The 20,472-nt window shown below is 48.0% G+C and overlaps 1 protein-coding gene across 4 annotated transcripts in view; it reads left to right on the forward strand.

The window, feature by feature from the left end:
* KDM3A (lysine demethylase 3A) overlaps positions 1-20,472 on the forward strand; it is a 546,931-nt gene that overhangs the window by 385,395 nt on the left and 141,064 nt on the right. For all 4 annotated transcript variants that reach the window (XM_029592841.1, XM_029592851.1, XM_029592832.1 and 1 more), the window contains one exon: positions 11,760-11,996. In XM_029592841.1, coding sequence (XP_029448701.1) covers positions 11,760-11,996 — 237 coding nt within the window. The remainder of the gene's footprint in view (positions 1-11,759; positions 11,997-20,472) is intronic.

The raw sequence follows: 20,472 nt of genomic DNA on the forward strand, positions 1-20,472 counted from the left end.
ACTAGCGGTCCAGTCACTCGGTACCCCAGCGCCAACCAAACGGTTTTTCTCCTCTTCTCGCAGACAACTGTTTTCTAGGAAACCATACAGGGGTTATCAAAATTTTAGACAACCACCTTTTCCTCCATACCACAGGCAACCGAATAACAACCCTTCGCAACAACAGCAACAACGGAGGGGAAGACCTCGGGCACAGCGGCAACAACAACCGCAACAGGCATCAGTTCCGGCAAAGACTTCACAGTCTTTTTGAGCTCAATGCCGCCACCACCACCACACACGTTGCCGGAAAATCCCCCGGGCAGGATAACCGCTTGTCTGGCTGCATGGCAGTCCATCACGACGGATCAGTGGGTACTAGACATAGTGAAGGACGGATATCACTTACATTTCCTATCCAAACCCATCACTCCCCATTACTCTCTAAATCAGAGACATCTATCCCATCCACACCTGGCCCAAGAGTTAACCATCCTCCTCCATCAAAATGCCATCCGCCCAGTCCCGCGGGCGTTCAGGGGCCAGGGATTCTACTCTCCATATTTCTTCATTCCAAAGAAGACGGGGGGCACTCGACCCATCCTAGATCTCAGGGACCTCAACAAGTGCCTGACGCGAGAAATTCAAGATGGTGTCTCTGAAATCCATCCTCCCTTTAATTCAACCCAAGGATTGGATGTGTTCTATAGACCTCAAGGATGCATATATGCACATTCCAATCCACAAGTCATGTTGGCAGTACCTCTGTTTCCAGTATCACAACAGACATTACCAATACAAAGTCCTGCCCTTTGGACTCTCAGCAGCCCCCAGGGTATTTACCAAATGCATGGTGGTGGTGGTGGCGGCCCATCTTCGGTTACAAGGTCTGACTATATTTCCTTACCTCGACGACTGGTTACTAATAGCGTCGACTCCGACCATCCTGAAATCGCACCTCAACATAGCAATAACGTGTTTGCAACGCCTAGGTCTGATAATCAATTATCCAAAATCCAAGTTACAACCCTCGCAGATCCTACAATTCATAGGAGCTCGACTGGACACGATTCGGGCAAGGGCGTTCCTGCCAGAGGACAGGAGAGTCATGATGTGCTCATTGCTCCAAACACTACGGAGAGCGAACTGCGCTACAGCCAGAACCATATTGAGAATTCTGGGTCATATGGCAGCAGCAAACTTCACAGTCCCCAACACCAGACTCCACATGAGACTGCTACAGTGGGGCCTAAAAAGACAATGGTCACAACATACTCAACCATTACAAACCCGTATACAAGTCACCAACCCAATGCGCCGCGAAGTCGACTGGTGGCTCAGGGAGCCAACTCTAAAAAAAAAAAAAAAAAAAAAAAAAAAAAAATTAAAAAAAAAAAAAAAAAAAAAAAAAAAGGAGCACCCTTAAACCCCCCTCCACACAATGCAGTCCTCACAATGGATGCCTCGAAGGGATGGGGAGCTCATCTAGACCACCTGGAGACACAAGGCCTTTGGTCCCCATCAGAACAAGGGATGCAGATAAATCTCTTGGAACTCAGAGCAATTCGCAATGCCCTGCTCACTTTCCAGGACTATCTTCGCGGCCGTCGAGTAATGATTTACACGGACAACCAGGTGGCCATGTTCTACATAAACAAACAAGGAGGGTCAGGTTCATGGCCCCTCTGCAGGGAAACTCTCCAAATCTTCTCCCATGCTCACAGACACTTCATTCATCTTCAGGCAACATATCTCCCGGGCATAGCAAACACCAGAGCGGACAGATTAAGCCGCATCTTCTACCCGCACGAATGGAGGTTAAATCCCGAAGTGCTACACACGATCTTCCACAGTTGGGGAACACCGACTGTAGACCTCTTTGCCACGGAAGAAATCGCCCAACTACCGCAATTCTGCTCCATCCGACCCAGCCTGTCCCGCTTAGCGCAGGACGCTTTCCTGATTCCGTGGTCGTCGACTCTCCTATACGCTTTCCCACCAATCCCATTGATAACGAGAACGTTACAAAAGTGCATAGCAGACCACAGTCAACTCATACTCATTGCTCCAGCTTGGCCTCGACAACCGTGGTACAGCTATCTCTTACGTCTGTCAGTGGCAACCCCAATACGCTTTCCAGACCGCCCAGACCTTCTCTTACAGGAAAACGGGCTTCTCATTCACCCGCTACTCTCCTCCCTCCATCTGACTGCGTGGAGATTGAGCGGAAATTCTTGACAGAACAAGGAGTGTCCAGCACGGTCCAAGCCATTCTTCTCGAATCTAGGAAACCGTCCATAGGCGTTGTTACTCTTTCAAATGGCGACGATACTCCAAATGGTGTACAGATAGGAGTATTTCCCCGACGGAATGTTCACCGGCATCCTTACTGGATTACCTACCAATGAATAACCAGTCGGTGGCGGAACATCCGTTACTTTCTAGATACCTCAAAGGTCTTCTACATTTACGACCACCGATCTTTAGACCACAGATCCCATGGAATCTTAATGTGCTTCTCGAACAATTGACACTGCCTCCATTCGAACCTTTGGAATCTGCGCACATGAAGTATCTCACCTGGAAAGTAGTGTTTTTGGTAGCCATAACCTCAGCACGACGAGTCAGTGAGTTACAGGCACTAGTTCACTACGAACCGTATTTACAATTTCACCATGACAAAGTTGTCCTGCGAACTCACCCTTCCTTCCTTCCAAAGGTCATTTCCACGTTCCATCTCAATCAAACTATAGATTTACCTATATTTTTTCCAAAAAAAAGTGATCTCTCCATTATACATGCACACACTGTATTGGGTGGAAAAAAAAAGCATTAAATAAATTATGTACAATGCGTAACAATCCCTTGACACTCGTACTTTGTTTTATATAACAATGTGGATGTTTTGGTCATACCATCTATGGTTATTGTGATGCAAGCATTACATGAGATTGGATCGGTGGTGATGCATACAGGTAACACAAATATTCTAACCAAAAGGGATAACCTAGCAGGGCAATTGAGCATCATTCTGGATTACAAAACTTGTATACCAAACTGGAAATACAGAAGTAGACCAAGGGTGGTAAAATAACAAAAAGGATCAGTATGACACACTTCCAGGTATCAATAGAAAGGAACAGAGGTTGGTGAAACATTTCAATCTTTCAGTCCAGGTCATCAAACGGAAGTAATTGTCCTTGGGAGTCTGCGTCGTGATCTAGATCTGTTAACTGTGGTTGTGGGTAGATGTTTTTAAGATGAGTCCACACTGTGTCTTGTCCTAATTTAACAGTAGTCAGAGTAACAGCAGAAACGGGAAAGGGTCCCACATACACGGGGTCTTTTCAACTCTTTCTCCACACTAGGTCACAGACTTTTACAGATGGGAGGTGTTAAGTCGGTTGGTTGGCCATCCGGGATACCTGCAAAAGAATGGATGTAGGTTAGAGCAGCACATAAATTCTTCCAGTATGTGGGGAGACAATCCATCATAGCCCAAGGCACAAACCTATCTGTTTGTAACTGGAATGGTGACAAGTGCAAATCGGAAATGGGCGCGTTTCGCAAATACAGCATTGCCCACGGCAAACAGTCTAACCAAGTACTTTTGGTTTGTTCCATGAGTAACCGCAATCGTGTTTTCAATAACCCATTATATCTCTCTACGAGACCATTACTCCGAGGCCTATAAACAGCCACTCTACGGTGGTGGCACCCCAATAATTGCGTAATAGTGTCCACTAACTTGTAGACAAAGTGGGTACCGTTGTCTGTAACGATGCAATGTGGAAATCCATGTCATGGAATGATTTCTTGACATAGCGCTTTTGCAATAATACTACTGGTCTAATTTCTGCAAGGGAAGGCTTCTATCCAGTGTGAGTATCTGTCAACACAAACCAAAAGGTATCAACGGTGTAGTTCTCTAGTTCCCATATCTGTTAAATCGCAGTGCCATTCTATACCTGGACTTTGTGGTCGTGGGATGTGTCCAGGATTAACAAGAGGCCCTCTTCGTGGGATGTTGCCAGTGCAAATGTGGCACATTTGCAGTTTCATGACATATGGTAGGAATTTTCGGGTTCCACCATGTGGACAGTAATTCTTGCATAAGCTGTGTGGCAGGCCTATGGGCAGGTAGGTGTAAGCTGGAGGCGATGTGCTTAATTGCTGTTAGGGGTAAACATGGCTTCCCTGATGGATGAGTATACAGGAAACAGTCCTCACTGGGATGGCTGATAGACGTGACCCCAGCATGTAGCCATTCTTCAATCTCTGCACCAGTTGCTTCTTGCTGAAACTAAGCAATTCGTATGGGGGAGGGAACATCATCTTCTGGGTACCACAAGGGCATTTCCTCTACTTGAAATGGACCATAGGGGTGGGTTTCTTGTGCTTTTGCCTTTGCTCTAGAACGAGTGGTGACCATGATGCGGTATGGGCTGGGCATACTATCTCTTTGTTGTCTGAGATTTTGGAGTTCTCTGTCGACTAAATGATTACAGAGTGCCTCCCAGGATGATGTCGGCTTCTGATGGCCCTTGACCCAAGTTATAGCAACATGTTCTCCTCTGTCACTAAATTCTTCTAAAGATGTAAATAGGTTTTGCCATATTTGCACACTGTTGAGGGAGGCGCCTGTACTCGTTATCATCCCTCTTTTTTTCCATTTGTGGCGGTGCTTATGTAATGAGGAAAAGACGTGTGAATCTGTGTAGATGGTCACAGGGACTAACGGATAATGGTGTTCCAGTAAATGGACCAAGACCCATGTGACTGCAATTAATTCTCCTTCCTGTACACTTGTGTCCGGGGGCAAAGAAAAACGTTTTTTTCCACTACCGTATCAGACTGTGGCAAAAGATGAAGAGCAGGGAAGCCAGTAGACGTCAGGAGAGCCCCTCCAGCGTCTGTAAACCAATATTCACCGGTTTCTAAGGGGGTAGCAAACAAGGGAAGATCATCTGGCTCAGGGATTTGCTGGGTACAAGTGTGTGGTTGAGTTTCAAAAGGATCCGTGGCCGACAGTATTTTATCCAAAGTAGCGGTAGCAGGCACTGTCTTGCACCATGGTTGTAGAGAAGTAGCGGAGGAAGTCAGGATAGCTTTGTATTTTCCAGTACGAGAATCTGTCAAAGTCATTTGGGAAGGGGTAAGGAGAAAACTTACATCATGTCAAGTATGAAGAACCGTGCATAGGGGATATAATGATCCAACTTTTCCCATGCAGCAGCGCAGGCAACCACTCCTCTTTCACAGGTAGTCATTCCTAATTCAACTGGGGAGAATTTGCCAGAAAGGGAAATAACAGCTTCCATTTGGTCCTGTGTACCAACAGCAGTCCAAGTGTGGTGTCCGGCGATAACCCGACTGGGTATGCTGGTAGGCAAGCAAGGTGTTGGCTTGCATAGCTTCAGTAATAAGAGCTTTCAGGCGGGACGTGTCTCGGGCAGTAAAATGTACGGGCTGGGAGCCTTTCCCTTGTTTCTGTATATAAGTATACAGGAAGAGGGCCTTCTCACTAAAGGCTGGAATGCATAAATGACAGAAATTGAGCAAACCCAGTACAGCTCTGGTCAGAGAAACCATAAGGGGTGGAACTGGAAGGGACACTAAGGATCGATCGTACCAGGTCGTCATTGATGGAGCGCACTCCGCTCCCCAGATGGACACCCAAGAAAGAAATGGAAGTTTGAGCCAAGAGAAATTTTGGGCGGTTGACCTTATATCCCAAATGATACAAGGTAGTCAAAAGTTGAACAGAAAGCTGTTTGCAGAGATCCTCTTCCGTAGCCGTAAGTAGTAGATCATCGATGTATTGGCAGAGGCTAGTGTTGTCAGGTAGTGCGGCCTCAAACAGTTCCAAGTCTTTTCTCAGTTGAGTGCTGAAAATTGATGGGCTATCTCGAAAGCCTGTGAAAGGCGCATCCATTGAAAACTGCGTGGTCCAAACTGAAAGGATGTCAACGGAAGGCATGGGGGGATCGAGAGGAATACAAAAGAAGGCATTAGAGAGGTCAATGCATGTCTTAAATTGATGGACCGGTGTGCAATGTAGGAGGGTTACCGGGTTAGGGACATTGGGATAGATAGGTATAGTGAGATCATTCAGCAGTCGCAAATCTTGGACCAGTCTCCATCTCCCATTCTTTTTCTTCACTAGGAACAGAGGGGTATTAAAAGGGGAATCGCTGGGTTCTAGAACACCTGCTGTAAGCAGACCTTGGATCTCTATTTCGATAGAGGGAAGAGCTTCAGAGGGCAGGGGGTATTGGTCTTGCTGCAGGCCAATATTGTCATCTTTGAGGCGAATGCGATGGGGACGCGCTGAGTGAGAGAAACCAAATTCGTTTTCACCATCTATGGACCACAGGTCTTTAGGAATTGAAGCTAGCGCTGAAGTTTGCTGATCGGTAAAGTGATCAAGAACTGCCATAATCAAGGATGGGTTAGAATGAGAGAAGGTCAACTGGACCTGGAATTTTGAAAGAAAGTCTCTACCTAAAAGATTAACGGGACAATTTGGTGCGTAGATGAAACGACCATTATGTTCGTCTCCACACTGTAGGGTACATGTTTGGGTGCATCGTGATAGGGTAGAGGTGCCTGAGAGACCGGTGACATGCTGTGAATCAAATGATAAAGAAACGGAAGGGGGTAAACAGCGAAGGACAGAAATGGAAGCTCCCGTGTCCACTAGGAATCGCACAGAATGCTTGCTGTTCAATATGAGTTCAAGGGTAGGTGCATGGGAGTCAGCGGAAATAGTGAACGGTGCGACAAGGGATGCACAGTTCGGCGTCATTGAGGGGGGATATTGATTTCTCGGTCCTGTCCATGTATGGGTATTGAAAGTCAGGTATTGGAACTGTCCTAGAGGGTGACCACCAGGGTCTTGATTCTCGGGGTTTGGGGCAGAGTGACAATCCCTGGCATAATGGCCAAACTGTCCACATTGATAACATTGCTGTCCAGGCCCCCCTCCTCTGAGGTGTAGGCCAATCGGGGGCGTTATCCTGATGTTCCCAGTCACGAGGCTTTTGATTACGATTCCAAGTCTGTGGTGGATGGCGCTGCAATGGCCTGCCCCTAGTTCCACGAAAAGAACCGCGAGAAACAGGAGCTTGAAAGAAACAGGAGTCTTCGTCAGGGGTGGGGGTAACAGTAGTATCGGCTAAACTTTGCTTGGGGGTTTCGTGCTCTTTAATAATAAGCGCACTTGCCTTCGTCTGAGTTTTGACCAAATCCTCTTGGGACTTATCTCTAGCGTCTAAAAATTTCTGAACATGGTGCAAGATATTGCTATGCATGAGACCCCATGTCATGTTTTGTAAACCTACGACATTACCTAAAGCTTGGCGAACCTTATCTGGTAGGGTTTGGACAAACATATGGCAGAACATGGGTAGGGAGTTGGCATCACAGTATGATCCACCCATCTCCTGATTAAACACCTCTTGGAAATTATGCAGGTAGCCGTCGAACGGCGTAAGCTTGGGATCCCATTGAGCAGAGGTCAGTTTGGAGAAGTCCCGTTGTTGTGGGCATAGATGACGAAGAGCATCCCACGTGGCAGAGCGGTGTGAATTAAATGAGTCTCCTTCATGGTCCTGGGCTAACAGTACGGATGAACGCTGGGCAGCAGTCCAAACGGCGGATTGGTCTAAGCCAGGAGTTTGTGCAAAAGGGGCCTTCATATCACCAACGGTGAGCTGCATACCCATGGTCAAATTTTCAAATTTGTGAATCCAGCCAGTGGCACCGCAAGAAATAGAGAGAAGGTTGGAAAGAATAGCGTGTAGATCAGTAAAAGACCAAGGTAAGTATGACTGGGTGGGTGGTGCCTCTTGCAGTACGCGCCTTGGTTAAAATGGGGAGAGCAACAGCAGGGGTTGGAGAAGAGGTCCCTGTCATGACCTCTGAAGCAGCGGGGTACTGGCCTTCATATTTTTCCCACACTTTCAATCCTTTTTCCATATAATTCTGAATTTTAGAAGACCAGGAAGGGTTTGGGTTGTCTCTAACGGCGCCATGGCCTGTATTCATATCAGCGGTGGAAAGGATTCCGACACTTGGATAAAGCCTCATCTGTAGACCTAAGGCTTCCGTCCAGCCAGCCAAGTTATCAAGCCAGGGAAAAACATAATAAGAACGCTCTTGTCGCGCTATGAAATCGCCGGAAGTCAGTATCGACAAAGATAATAAAGGAGTAACGTTCGGTCCTTTGGCAGGGGCAGCAACAAATGCCGAAGGGCTATCATAAATCCATTCCCTTGGGACGGCACGGTCGGTGATGTATTGCTGCAGGGCTGAGGCCATAAGAGTCTGTGCTGTAGTGGGTGGTACAGGTGTCCAAGTGGGTGGACCTCCGAACGCCAGCTGATCAAACGAATCATCAGAAAGGGCAGAGCTGCTGGGATGGTCAGCTGGGGGATCTCCGTAGTCTGCAGAGACCGGAGTACAATGCAGGGTACCATGGACGGAAATGAGGCCTCCTTAGTTGTCTTGAGGCAGCGAAGCTATGGGGATGGGGGCAGACACTTTAGCGGCATTTAGTGTTGACGGTAATCGCGGGCTGTAGCATAGGCGAAGGCGGTGGCAAAGCATGGTCTGGGATCAAGGGGGTGTAACCGATGGCCGTCATGGGGGCGGAACACTTGAGGGGTGTGGTCAGAACAGGGGTGGTTGCAACAGCGGGGAACGCCATTTGTTATAGGCAGGCCTGGACGTCTGCGTATGGGTGTGAACTTGATGACGTGTCGTAAGGGGGGATGGAGCACCAAGTGAAGCGGCAGCGACGGTAGGAGGGGCAGGGGACGGGGACGTCGTATGAGGCGCAGAAGAGGAGCAGGGGGAACTGGAAGAGTAGGGGGCGGGCTCCTCCATCTTCATCCTTTGGCAGAGAGGGAGTCCCATTTTCAATGAATGATTTAACCAAAACAAACCAGCTACGAACTTGTTGGTGTTCCCTCAACTTATCAGCATTGGAAGCGTACTTATTCTCAATAAATTCTATCAAACCAGACAAAACTGTATCGAACGAACCGTGCGCAGGCCAAGCAAGAAAAGCGTCTCTCGCTTCCCACATGACCCATTTAAGGTGACAAGCCCTAATCAATTTCTCATTCGGACGAAGGAATGCAAGCACTCGAGCAAGTGGCATGTCACAGGGACCCGTATCCAAGAATGTAGGAGCCTTATGCGAGCGTAATCTAGAAAGCATAGTGATCTTAGAAAACGGCAAATGAGGCAGAAAGAACACAGGTTAAGCTATGGAAAAATCTACTCTTATACATACACATATAATAACAGAGACCCTTTTATAAGAAAGGGACCGAAGGCCTTACCTGCTCCGTCATATCGGACGAGGCCACCAAAGCTAAATTGGGCCCCGGACTGAATCACAGCCCTGAATAAAGCACTGCTCCCGCGTGCTGTTTACAGACGCCAGCCGTGCTCGAAGCACCTGGTACTAGCTGGTAGCGTTTGGCGGCCGCCACACCCCCGATACATGAGACGAATGTCCCACGGAGGCTTGCGCAGAGCTTCCGGGGATCCGAGTCACGGCACCATATGTTTAAAACCTCGGTTATGAAAGACCAATAAAGACCAGCTCTAAAAGTCAAAGAAATTTATTATAAAGAAAGGCGTGGTTTCTTTAGGAGTAGCAAGCATTACAAACAAGCGGTGTAAGCTCAGAACCTACTCAGTGATCTATTTCCCTCCTCTCTTTATCTCTCTCCCCCTAACATTTTATTGTAAATAATACACTTGTATATAATTATTTTTATTGCATTTATACAACCATTATATAGCATTTATCTTTATCTTTGTTGTTTTGCACTACCTCTGTTTCTCCCCCCCCCCCCTCCCCTACCCAGTTCTCTTATCAGTTCAATGTAAAGCCCCGTTGGCTATATTTTTTGTTCCATGGAAACCGATGTGATGTTTCTCCTAACGAATGTCGGTATACAAAAACTTTAAATAAATAAATAAATACATATTGTTAGTGCACAGCGTTATAAGGGTTTACCTTCAGCTAATCACCAGGTGTCTGCGTTTACTCGCCCCTTATCCCTTGTCCAATTAGTAAATTTTCGTATGTACTTGCCTACAACTAGAGGTGTTTGCACTGCTCCTTGTGCTGCCTGTGACATATGCGGAAGCTGGTTTCTCTTCTTCGTCTAAGTTTCGTTTTCCTTGTTCTGACGTCTGTCATTGCTTCATTATTCATACAGTACCATGGTCACTCTTGATGCCGTCAAGCCCAGGGTCATCCTAATTGCCATCGAGGAGAATGACCACCCACAATGCCATAGTGGCCTTCTGTGCAGTCAGCATCAGTGGAACTGGAGTCTCTCTGTACCGGCTTGGGCATCGAGGGGGTGGAGTACAGCGCAAGTCAACACCCTCAAGGCCACAATGCTGTGCACTCGATGCCACAGTGCCTTCATTGGCTGCCATCATATGTTTTGGGCCCTGCTGTATTTTTTTTTCTTTGAATTTTTCCATGAAAAAATAATGGGCAATACTGCCGCAGTATTTTCCCAGAGAGGGGTGAAATCACAAGAGTCCCCTTCTCCCCCTCCCCTCCGCAATATTTCACCCCTCCTGTGGTAAGATATTGTGGTATAGTAAATTCCCTCTGTTTTTACCTTAGGCAATGGAGGGTGAAGTGATTTATCCAAGGTCACGAGGAGTGGAAGTGGGATTTGAACACTGGCTTCTCTGGTTCACAGCCCAATGCTCTAATAATTAGGTGGCTACTTCATTCTTTCAGGCTACCTTTCCTCTACTTTTTCCCTTCTAATCCTCATTGGAATTCTGAGAAGGGAATGGCTGTTGGAGGATTTCTCTCCTGTTCAGTCCCTCCCCCTCCCCCTAGAGTTTGTAGTTTTAGGAGTTCTTTCTTCACTCCATTCTAACATAAGAATATTGGCCTCATCTGTACCACTCTTTATAATAGTGATATCACTTAAAAAAAAACAACAAAAAACATTGTGGTCCTCTGTTTCCATCTGCTGGCAGGGTGGTATAAACCAGTGTGTCTGGACTTGGTCTAGCAGGATTCAAGGGAAGGAAATTAACAGGGAAGATAACATTTCTCCATATTTTAGTAATAAGTTCTAATATTCAGTTGTAAGCAGTATCTGCAATGTAGTTCTGCATTAGAAAGGGTTGATATTTCAAGCAAAAAGTGTTTATACCAAACAATGTATTGCTGCCTAAGCCTTGCTAGTAGGAATGTCCCATCAGCTTGTCTGTCAGCAATTAGATCATATGTATTTTAGGGGGGAGGGGAATTTTAAGTTTTGTCCTCCTTTTAAGCTTTCAATTCATTCAGAATTGACCTTCATTGGGCTACAGTATCATGAACCTTTATGCCCAACTATGTATGGTAATTACTATCCCCTTCTCAACTCAACCATTGAGTCAACAGTATTCTCTTAGTGGCCCTGCAGCAAGTCTCCCTTGAAGCTCATAAGCCGTAAGTATAGCCATTAGGTTTTGCTGTTACACAATTACTGGGACTCCTGCCCACCCAGAAGCTGTGAATGTTACCTCCACAGCAAACCCAGCCCTGGCCTGGCCTGAGAAATGAAACCCAGGTCCCCCACATGGCAATATGGAGCCAGCCCCAAGAATCTCTTACAGAAGTGAAGTCATTGAAAACCTTTCAGGACAAATTGCTGTTTCTAATGGTAGAAAAGAGTACCTTGGTTAAACAGGTATTCTGTCAATGAGGATAATTAACTTGTTTTCTTGTCTATGCTCAGATGGATAACGGTCTTAAGAGCACACCGAAAATTCTGGATGACATCTTTGCCTCACTAGTGCAAAGTAAACCTGCCACTGATGCAGCTAAGAAACCTCAAGGACTCACAATAAAGCCTAGTCTGATGGGCTTTGATACACCTCATTACTGGCTGTGTGATAACAGATTGCTTTGTTTACAAGATCCCTGTAACAAGAGTAACTGGAATGTGTTCCGGGAATGCTGGAAGCAAGGACAGGTACATATTCATAAAGGAATTTGCTAATGATTTGATTTTACTTGTTATGTAAATTTTAGTGTAGATACTTAAAATATGGTGCATGTTTTGTTCCCTGTACGTACCAGGATCAGTCCAGACTGTAGGGTTATGTCTCCCTTCCAGCAGGTGGAGTCAGAGGTCAAAGTTCTAAGCACCTCCCATATCCCAGGGGGCCTCCTGCGATCCTCCAGTATTCCTCTGACTCCAGCAGGTGAAGGAAGACATCCCCTGCGGTCCTGATACTTTGGTCAGCTGAGTAAATTTACCTTTATTTACAGTTAAGGGATTTTTTGTTCCTGGCTGATCTTTGACTAGATCTTCTTGTGTTTAAAAAAAAAACCACAAACTAATATTATTTATTTGATGCTGTGTCTATAAGCCTCGTCACCTGGAAGACCCCTATCATTCCCGGGTAAAAGGGGGAATTTACCGGTGGGCCGGTCCCTCGCCCCTTCTGTGCCAGAGAAGTTTTTTTATGCCTCTGAAGGGAGCTTAATGTTTTAATATATTCCAGGGAGGTTGGCATTCCCCTGAAGAGAAAGCTCCATTACCTGGTGATAAAAAGATTTAAATTGAACAAAAGACTATCAAGTACAAGGCAAAATTTAAAAGATTTTATTGAGACACAAGCAATCTTTTATTTCACAGTTTTCTTTTTCAGAGCTTGTAGTTTTCTTTGCCTTTTTTTTCTGTTAAGCCGCGGGGCTCTCTTTGTTCTGCTTGTGGAGAGCCGGCAGTGCGGCTCTCCAGAGACAGTCTCTGCTTTAGTTGTTTCTCACAGGACAAGCAGGATGGTTGTCCTCACAAATGGGTGACATCGAGGATGGAGCCCAACCACGGGAAAACTTCTGTCAAAGTTTCAGGAACTTTTGACTGGCCCCTACTGGGCATGCCCAGCACAGCACTAACCCTGCAGCCAGCAGGGGTCTCCCTTCAGTCTTCTTTTTTCCGCGCAGCAGTAGCCACGCGGTGAAAGAGCTCTTAACCACGTTCCTGACAGGAATTTAGAATTCGTTATTCTGAAGAAAATTTGCCCCTCAGGGGTCTCCCTTCGGTAAATTTTTTCGTCAGCGGAACTCCGGTAAGTCTTTGCCGTTGTTTCATCGACTTCCGTCGACTTTGGCCCTTGAGGCCCGCTGGCAGTCGACAGTCCCGCGGCTAAATTTTTGGCCTTCAGCCATGGCGTCGGGGTTCCGTCGGTGCCCGGACTGTACCCGAACTATGTCAATCACAGACCCTCATAGAGTCTGTGTTTTATGTCTAGGGAGTGAGCATGATGTTCTGACTTGCACCAAATGTGCCCTAATGACACCAAAAGGTCGCAAAGCCAGAATGGAGAAGATGGGGCTCCTCTTCCATGTTCGCACCCCAACACCATCGATTGCATCGGAACCGGCACCGTCGAAGTCTTACTACCATCGACAGCCCTCTGGTGACCGTCCGCCATCGACGACTTCTCGGCCATCGACTCCTGTCCCTTCCCCTGATCATCGAGGAGATAGGAAGGAGAAACATCGCCATCGACGTCATAAGTCTGATCGAGGAATCGACGTCATCGACGTCATCGGCCTCGATCAGAGTTGGCACCGTCCACTTCTGTTTCGCAAGCACCGAGGCAACCCTCACCCCTTCCGGGTTTGGGAGCCGCGATCCCACCGGTGACGGTGGTCCCTCCGGCTCAGCCTCAGCCTCCCTCTCCCGTCGAGCCGGGTCTTGTTACCCCTGGTCTCCGGGCAGAACTGGACCAGCTGGTCCAGGAGGCCATCGATAAGGCGATGCAACGGTTCCAGCCTCCTCCGGCACCGAGAGCAGAACCGGCCACCGAGCCGATTGCAGCGGCACTGGCACCGCTGTTGCACCGGATGGAGGCGCTCATGACAGCCCTTCCACCGGTGATACCTGTGCCACAGACACCGGTAACCGCTGTCACCGACAGGTTTTTCATCAGGTGGAGAAATACCGTATCTAATTACCCCTTCGGGAATTGTTCCACCAAGGTCAGGTCGTCCCTCGCCACCGATACTATCTTCAGGGGCGATACGCACCTCTGCTCCACCGAGGTTTCCGATGCTGGCACCGATTCCATCGAGACCGGCACCGATTCCCTCGATGCCTACACCGGCACCGATATCGACACCGATTCCATCGAGGATTTTCTCGATGCCCCCGGTGACTCCAGCCAATATTTCGGAGCCTCAACCTGGGCCCTCAGGAGTTCAGCCCCCTAGAGGGCTCCAGGTCATCAACCTGATCCCTATGATACTTGGGCTGATGATACCTCTACTGACACCGATGATTTGCCTTCACCACCCTCTCCTGCGGAGAGCAGAAAGCGTTCTCCCCTGAGGACCTCTCTTTCATAAACTTTGTGAAGGAAATGTCAGAGTTGGTTCCTTTCCAACTTCAATCTGAACAGGATGATAGGCACCAAATGATGGAATTGCTCCAATTTTTGGATGCCCCGAAAGTCATCACCTCTATTCCCATTCATCAGCTTTTTCTAGACCTTCTTTAAAAAGAATTGGGAATCTCCTGGCTCTGTGTCCCCAGACAATAAAAAAGCTGATTCTACATATCTGGTACAATCAGCACCAGGTTTTCAAAAGCCTCAGTTAGATCATCACTCTGTGGTCGTCGAATCAGCTCAGAAAAAAGCTAAACGACTAAAACCACACTCTTCCATACCTCCTACTAAGGACAATAAATTCCTAGATAGTATAGTTAGGAAGGTTTACCATGGAGCTATGCTGATTTCCAGAATAGCTTCTTACCAACTTTATATGACTCAATATAAGAGTCATTTTAAAGCAAATGCAAGAATACGCTGACGCCTTGCCAGAGCAGTTCCAGCCCCAGATTCAGTCCCTTTTAAATAAGGGGTTTGAAGCTGGAAAGCATGAAATCCAAACCGCCTATGACATCTTCGATGCTTCTACTAGAATTTCTGCTACAGCCATTTCTGCTAGACGTTGGGCTTGGCTCAAATCATCTGACCTTCGCCCAGAAGTTCAGGACAGGCTTTCGGATTTGCCCTGCTTAGGGGATAATCTGTTTGGTGAGCAAATTCAGCAACTTGTTGCTGAATTGAAGGATCATCATGAGACATTAAAACAGCTCTCATCTATTCCTCCTGACTTGCCTTCCAAACAACCGTCTAGGAAGGACTCCAAAAAGTCTTTCTTTAGGCCACGAAAGTATTATCCCCCATTTACCAAGCCTCGGCCTGCACGGTCCTACCATAAGACTCAGCCTCGCCAGGCTCGTAAACAAAAACCTGCAGCAGCTCCACCTCCTGGCCCTGCGGTGGGTTTTTGACTTCCACTTAGAGAGCACATGCCAGACCCCTCTTCCAGCCATACCAGTAGGAGGTCGGCTATGCCATTTCTTAGAACAGTGGCATCGGATCACCACAGATCAGTGGGTGACAGCGATCATCGCACAGGGTTACCATCTCAACTTCCTGTCTCTCCCTCCAGACTCCCCACCCTTGCGGGCGTGGAGTCTTACCGATCATTCTCTTCTTTTAGAACAGGAAGCTTCTCTTCTCCTACAGTCGAACGCTATAGAACCCGTTCCTCCCTTGCAACAAGGCCTAGGGTTCTAGTCCAGGTACTTCCTGATCCCAAAAAAGTCAGGGGGACTTCGTCCCATCTTAGACCTGAGGGTCCTCAACAAGTACCTTCACAAGGAAAAGTTCAAGATGGTAACCCTGGGCTCGCTACTCCCTCTGCTGCAAAGAGGGGACTGGTTATGCTCTCTAGACCTCAAAGACGCATATACCCATATTGCGATAACACAATCTCATCGCAAATACCTGCGTTTTCTAGTAGGCCGAAATCACTACCAATATCGTGTGTTACCTTTCGGCCTAGCATCCGCACCACGAGTGTTCACCAAGTGCCTCGTAGTGGTTGCAGCGTTTCTAAGGAAAGAAGGAGTCCACATCTACCCCTACTTAGACGATTGGTTGATCAGGGCCCCAACCCAGCACCTGGCTCTGTCCTCCCTGACCCTAACAATTCAAACTTTGCTTTCTCTAGGATTTCTGGTAAATTACGAGAAATCCTACTTAGTCCCATCTCAAACCTTATCCTTCATTGGGGCAGACTTGGACACCTTACAGGAAATAGCCTTCCTTCCTCATCAACGAGTCCAAGCCCTAGTGTCCCTAGCTCGCCAGCTGCAGTCCCAACACACAGCTACAGCTCGCCACTTCCTCGTTCTTCTGCGACACATGGCCTCCTCGGTTTATGTGACTCCCACGGCCCGCTTGGCCATGAGAGTCACACAATGGACTGAGACTACAGTGGACTCAAGCTCTTCAGCCTCTGTCCCCTATAATACGCGTCTCCAACGCACTTCGTCTGTCTCTTGCCTGGTGGGCGAATCCATTCAACCTCCTACAGGGTTTGCCTTTTCTCCCACCAGATCCTCAGGTCATCCTCACTACCGATGCTTCCAACATCGGTTGGGGAGCCCATGTAAACGATTTACAAACTCAAGGGTTCTGGTCACTAGAGGAAGCCAAACACCAGATAAATTTCCTGGAGCTCCGAGCAATCCGCTATGCTCTCAGGACCTTTCAAGATTGCCTATCACACCATTCAATCTTAATCCAGACAGACAACCAGGTGGCCATGTGGTACATAAACAAGCAGGGAGGCACAGGCTCCTTCCTTCTGTGTCAGGAAGCTGTGCAAATTTGGGCAGAAGCCCTCTCCCGCTCCATGTACCTCAGGGCCACCTACCTGCCGGGAGTAGACAATGTATTGGCAGACCAGCTGAGCCGTGTCTTCCAACCACACGAGTGGTCACTCAATCCTGTAGTAGCGACCTCTCTATTCCACAAGTGGGGTTACCCCCACATAGACCTCTTTGCGTCCCCTCAGAACCACAAAGTGGACAATTATTGCGCTCTCATTCGGAGCCAGCACTCTCGGCCGAGGGATGCATTCTCCCTCAAGTGGATGACCGGTCTGCTCTATGCATTCCCTCCTCTTCCTCTCCTGTCGAGGACCCTCGTGAAGCTTCGCCAGGACAGGGGAACCATGATCCTGATAGCACCACACTGGCCACGCCAAGTGTGGTTTCCCATACTCCAGGATCTCTCCATCCGCAGGCACATTCCTCTGGGACAGGACTCGCATCTGCTCACTCAAAACGACGGATGCCTCCTTCATCCCAACCTCCAAGCATTGTCCCTGACGGCATGGATGTTGAAAGGTTAGTCCTTCAGCCTTTTAACCTTTCAGATTCAGTTTCTCGTGTCCTGATAGCTTCACGAAAGCCCTCTACAAGAAAATCTTACTCATACAAATGGAAAAGGTACACATCATGGTGCACTTCTCAGTCCCTTGATCCCCTTTCCTGTCCAATCTCTAAGTTCTTGGACTATTTGTGGCATCTATCAGAATCCGGTCTCAAGACCTCTTCCATTAGAATGCATGTCAGTGCGGTAGCCGCCTTCCATAAAGGTATTGGGGGTGTTCCTATTTCAGTACAACCCCTTGTAACACGCTTTCTTAAAGGCTTGCTCCATTTAAAGCCACCTTTATGTCCGCCGGCCCCATCTTGGGACCTTAATCTGGTTCTTGGTCGCCTTATGAAACCACCTTTCGAACCTCTGCACTCCTGTGAGTTAAAATATCTCACATGGAAAGTGTTATTCCTTTTGGCTATCACTTCAGCTCGCAGGGTTAGTGAATTACAGGCCCTAGTTACCTATCCGCCTTACACTAAACTCCTGCAGGACCGGGCGGTACTCCGCACTCACCCTAAATTTTTGCCTAAGGTAGTTTCGGAGTTTCATATTAATCAATCCATCATACTACCTATCTTTTTTCCCAGGCCCCACTCCAACTCCAGGGAACAGATTCTGCATACCCTAGACCAGCGGTTCTCAACCGGTGCGTCGCGACACACCAGTGTGTCGCCAAGCACCGGCAGGTGTGTCGCGTGGCTCCCGGTCCCTCCCGCTGCTCTTTCTTCCCTGCTGCCGTTGCTGCCGGGCTATCAGCACGTTCTAGCCCAGCGGGAACGGCAGCAGTGCAAAAAAAAACCAACTGTGGCATCCGCGGCTGGCCTTTTCTTCTTCCCGCGCCTGCATTCCACCCCCGGACCCGGAACAGGAAGTGATACGCGGTGCGCGGGAAGAAGAAAGGCCGTGCCGCGGGAATTCTTTCTTCTTGGCCGCCGGCGGCCGAAGAGTGAAGAGGACTGTGCGCCGCCGCCGGAGGTCGAAGAATGGAGAGGCCCGTGCGCTGCCGCCGCCGAAGAATGGAGAGGCCCGTGCGCTGCCGCCAGAGGCCGAAGAGTGAAGAGGACTGTGCGCCGCCGCCGGCGGCCGAAGAATGGAGAGACCCGTGCACCGCCGGCGGGACTGAAGTCAAGAATGAAAAGACCTGTGCGCCGCTGCTGGAGGCTAAGCCGGAGGGACTGAAGAGCGGAGATTCCCTGCGCACCCCCGGAAGTCAGGTCAGCGGCAGCTGATAAGCGGAGGCCAGGCTTATTGGGGAAAACAATGAGAAGAAACTCCGTGTGTGGTAGAATGTGTGCCTGGGTGCAACTTTGTGTGTGTGGTAGAATGGGTGTGTGTGTGTGTGTGGTAGAATGGGTGTGTGTGTGTGGTAGAATGGGTGTGAGAGTGCAACTTTGTGTGTGTGGTAGAATGGGTGTGTGTGTGTGTGGTAGAATGGGTGTGAGAGTGCAACTTTGTGTGTGTGGTAGAATGGGTGCCTGAGTGGCAGCTTTGTGTGTGTGTATGGTAGAATGGGTGCCTGGGTGCATGAGTGAGAGCTTGTGTGTGTGTGGTACAATGGGTGCATGAGTGGCAGCTTTGTGGGTTGTGGTAGAATGGGTGCCTGGGTGCGTGAGTGGCAGTTTTTTGTGTGTGTGGTAGAATGGGTGCCTGGGTGCATGAGTGGCAGTTTTTTGTGTGTGAGGTAGAATTGGTGCCTGGGTGTGTGAGTGGCAGCTTTGTGGGTTGTGGTAGAATGGGAGCAAGAACATTTGTATGTGATTGAGAGAGAGACTGGTCAGAGGTGATCTGTTTCTATGAGAGAGAGACAGACTGGTCAGGAAGATGACTGGTGTGTGTGTGTGTGAGAGAGAGAGAGAGACAGACTGGTCAGTGAGGTGACTGGTGTGAGTGTGAGGAAGAGATACTAGTTAGGGAGATACTGGTCTGTGTGAGACAGAGACTGGTTGTGACTGGTTGTGGGCCCTAAGGAAGAGGACTGTGAGGACAGAGCTTCAGCAGCCACTGCTGCTTCTGGTGAGTGCTATTGGTCTGCAAGGGAAAGGAGTAGGAGAGTTGCTGGAGAGGGTAAGTAAAGGCGGCTTTTTAAGTTTATTTTTCTTGATTGCCATTTTAATTATTGGGTATTATGTGATGTGTCTGCTGTTTTGAAATATTTTATTGATATTTGGACAATTTTTAATAATTTTTATGAGTTTTTAATTGTTGGATGTTATTCTGTTCATCAGTTGTTTTGTAACATTTATTAGTATAGTATTACAATTATTTCTAAGTAGGTATCTATCTATAGCAGCTTGGCTTACTCTGTTTTCCTAATAGGAGGTGTATTAGTGTTTAGGGCCTGGTTAAATATTTGTAGTGGTAAATTACTCTCTTTTCATAAGGAGGGGTATTGTGCCTGCCAGTAAAGAGAGTTTGTTTTGCTTTTACTGAGATGTCATCAGAACCAGATTATATTTTTTAGATGGCGAGTTGTACAGGGTAATGCCCTAGATCTGCTTTGCACCCATTTTTGGGGGTGGAGGGGATTCCTGAGGATGCAGAATGTATATTTACATTTTGCCCCTTGACGGTCACATGTTCAGTGTGTCACGCATATGAGAACCATCTGTCAGGTGTGTCCCGGCCGAAAAAAGGTTGAGAACCACTGCCCTAGACTGTAAACGAGCTCTAGCTTTTTATCTAGACCGTACAGTTGCTCACAGGAAGAGCACTCAATTATTTGTCTCTTTCCATGCTAACAAATTAGGACAACCTGTGGGTAAGCAGGCTCTCTCCTCTTGGTTGGCGGACTGCATTTCTTTTTGCTATCAGCAAGCTGGCATTCCTTTTCAAGACCGTGTCAAGGCACACTCTGTGAGGGCCATGGCGACTTCAGTAGCACACCTTCGATCGGTGCCGCTTCCTGACATCTGCAAGGCTGCAACCTGGAGTTTCCTCCATACTTTTGCAGCCCACTATTGTTTGGATAAAGCTGGAAGACAGGATTCCATCTTCGGCCAATCTGTCTTGCGTAACCTTTTTCCTACGTGATGTACCAACACCCTTCCACCTTCCCGGTAAGGTGCGGATGCCCTTTCCCAAATTACAACCCAGTTGTTGTGCCAGTTGCACGCCGTTGGGTACATTTGGTGCAAGTCAGGACATCCTCAGCTCGGTACTCACCCATTTGTGAGGACAACCATCCTGCTTGTCCTG

Source organism: Rhinatrema bivittatum, chromosome 1 (genome assembly GCF_901001135.1).
Source record: "Rhinatrema bivittatum chromosome 1, aRhiBiv1.1, whole genome shotgun sequence".
Taxonomy (NCBI): domain Eukaryota; kingdom Metazoa; phylum Chordata; class Amphibia; order Gymnophiona; family Rhinatrematidae; genus Rhinatrema; species Rhinatrema bivittatum.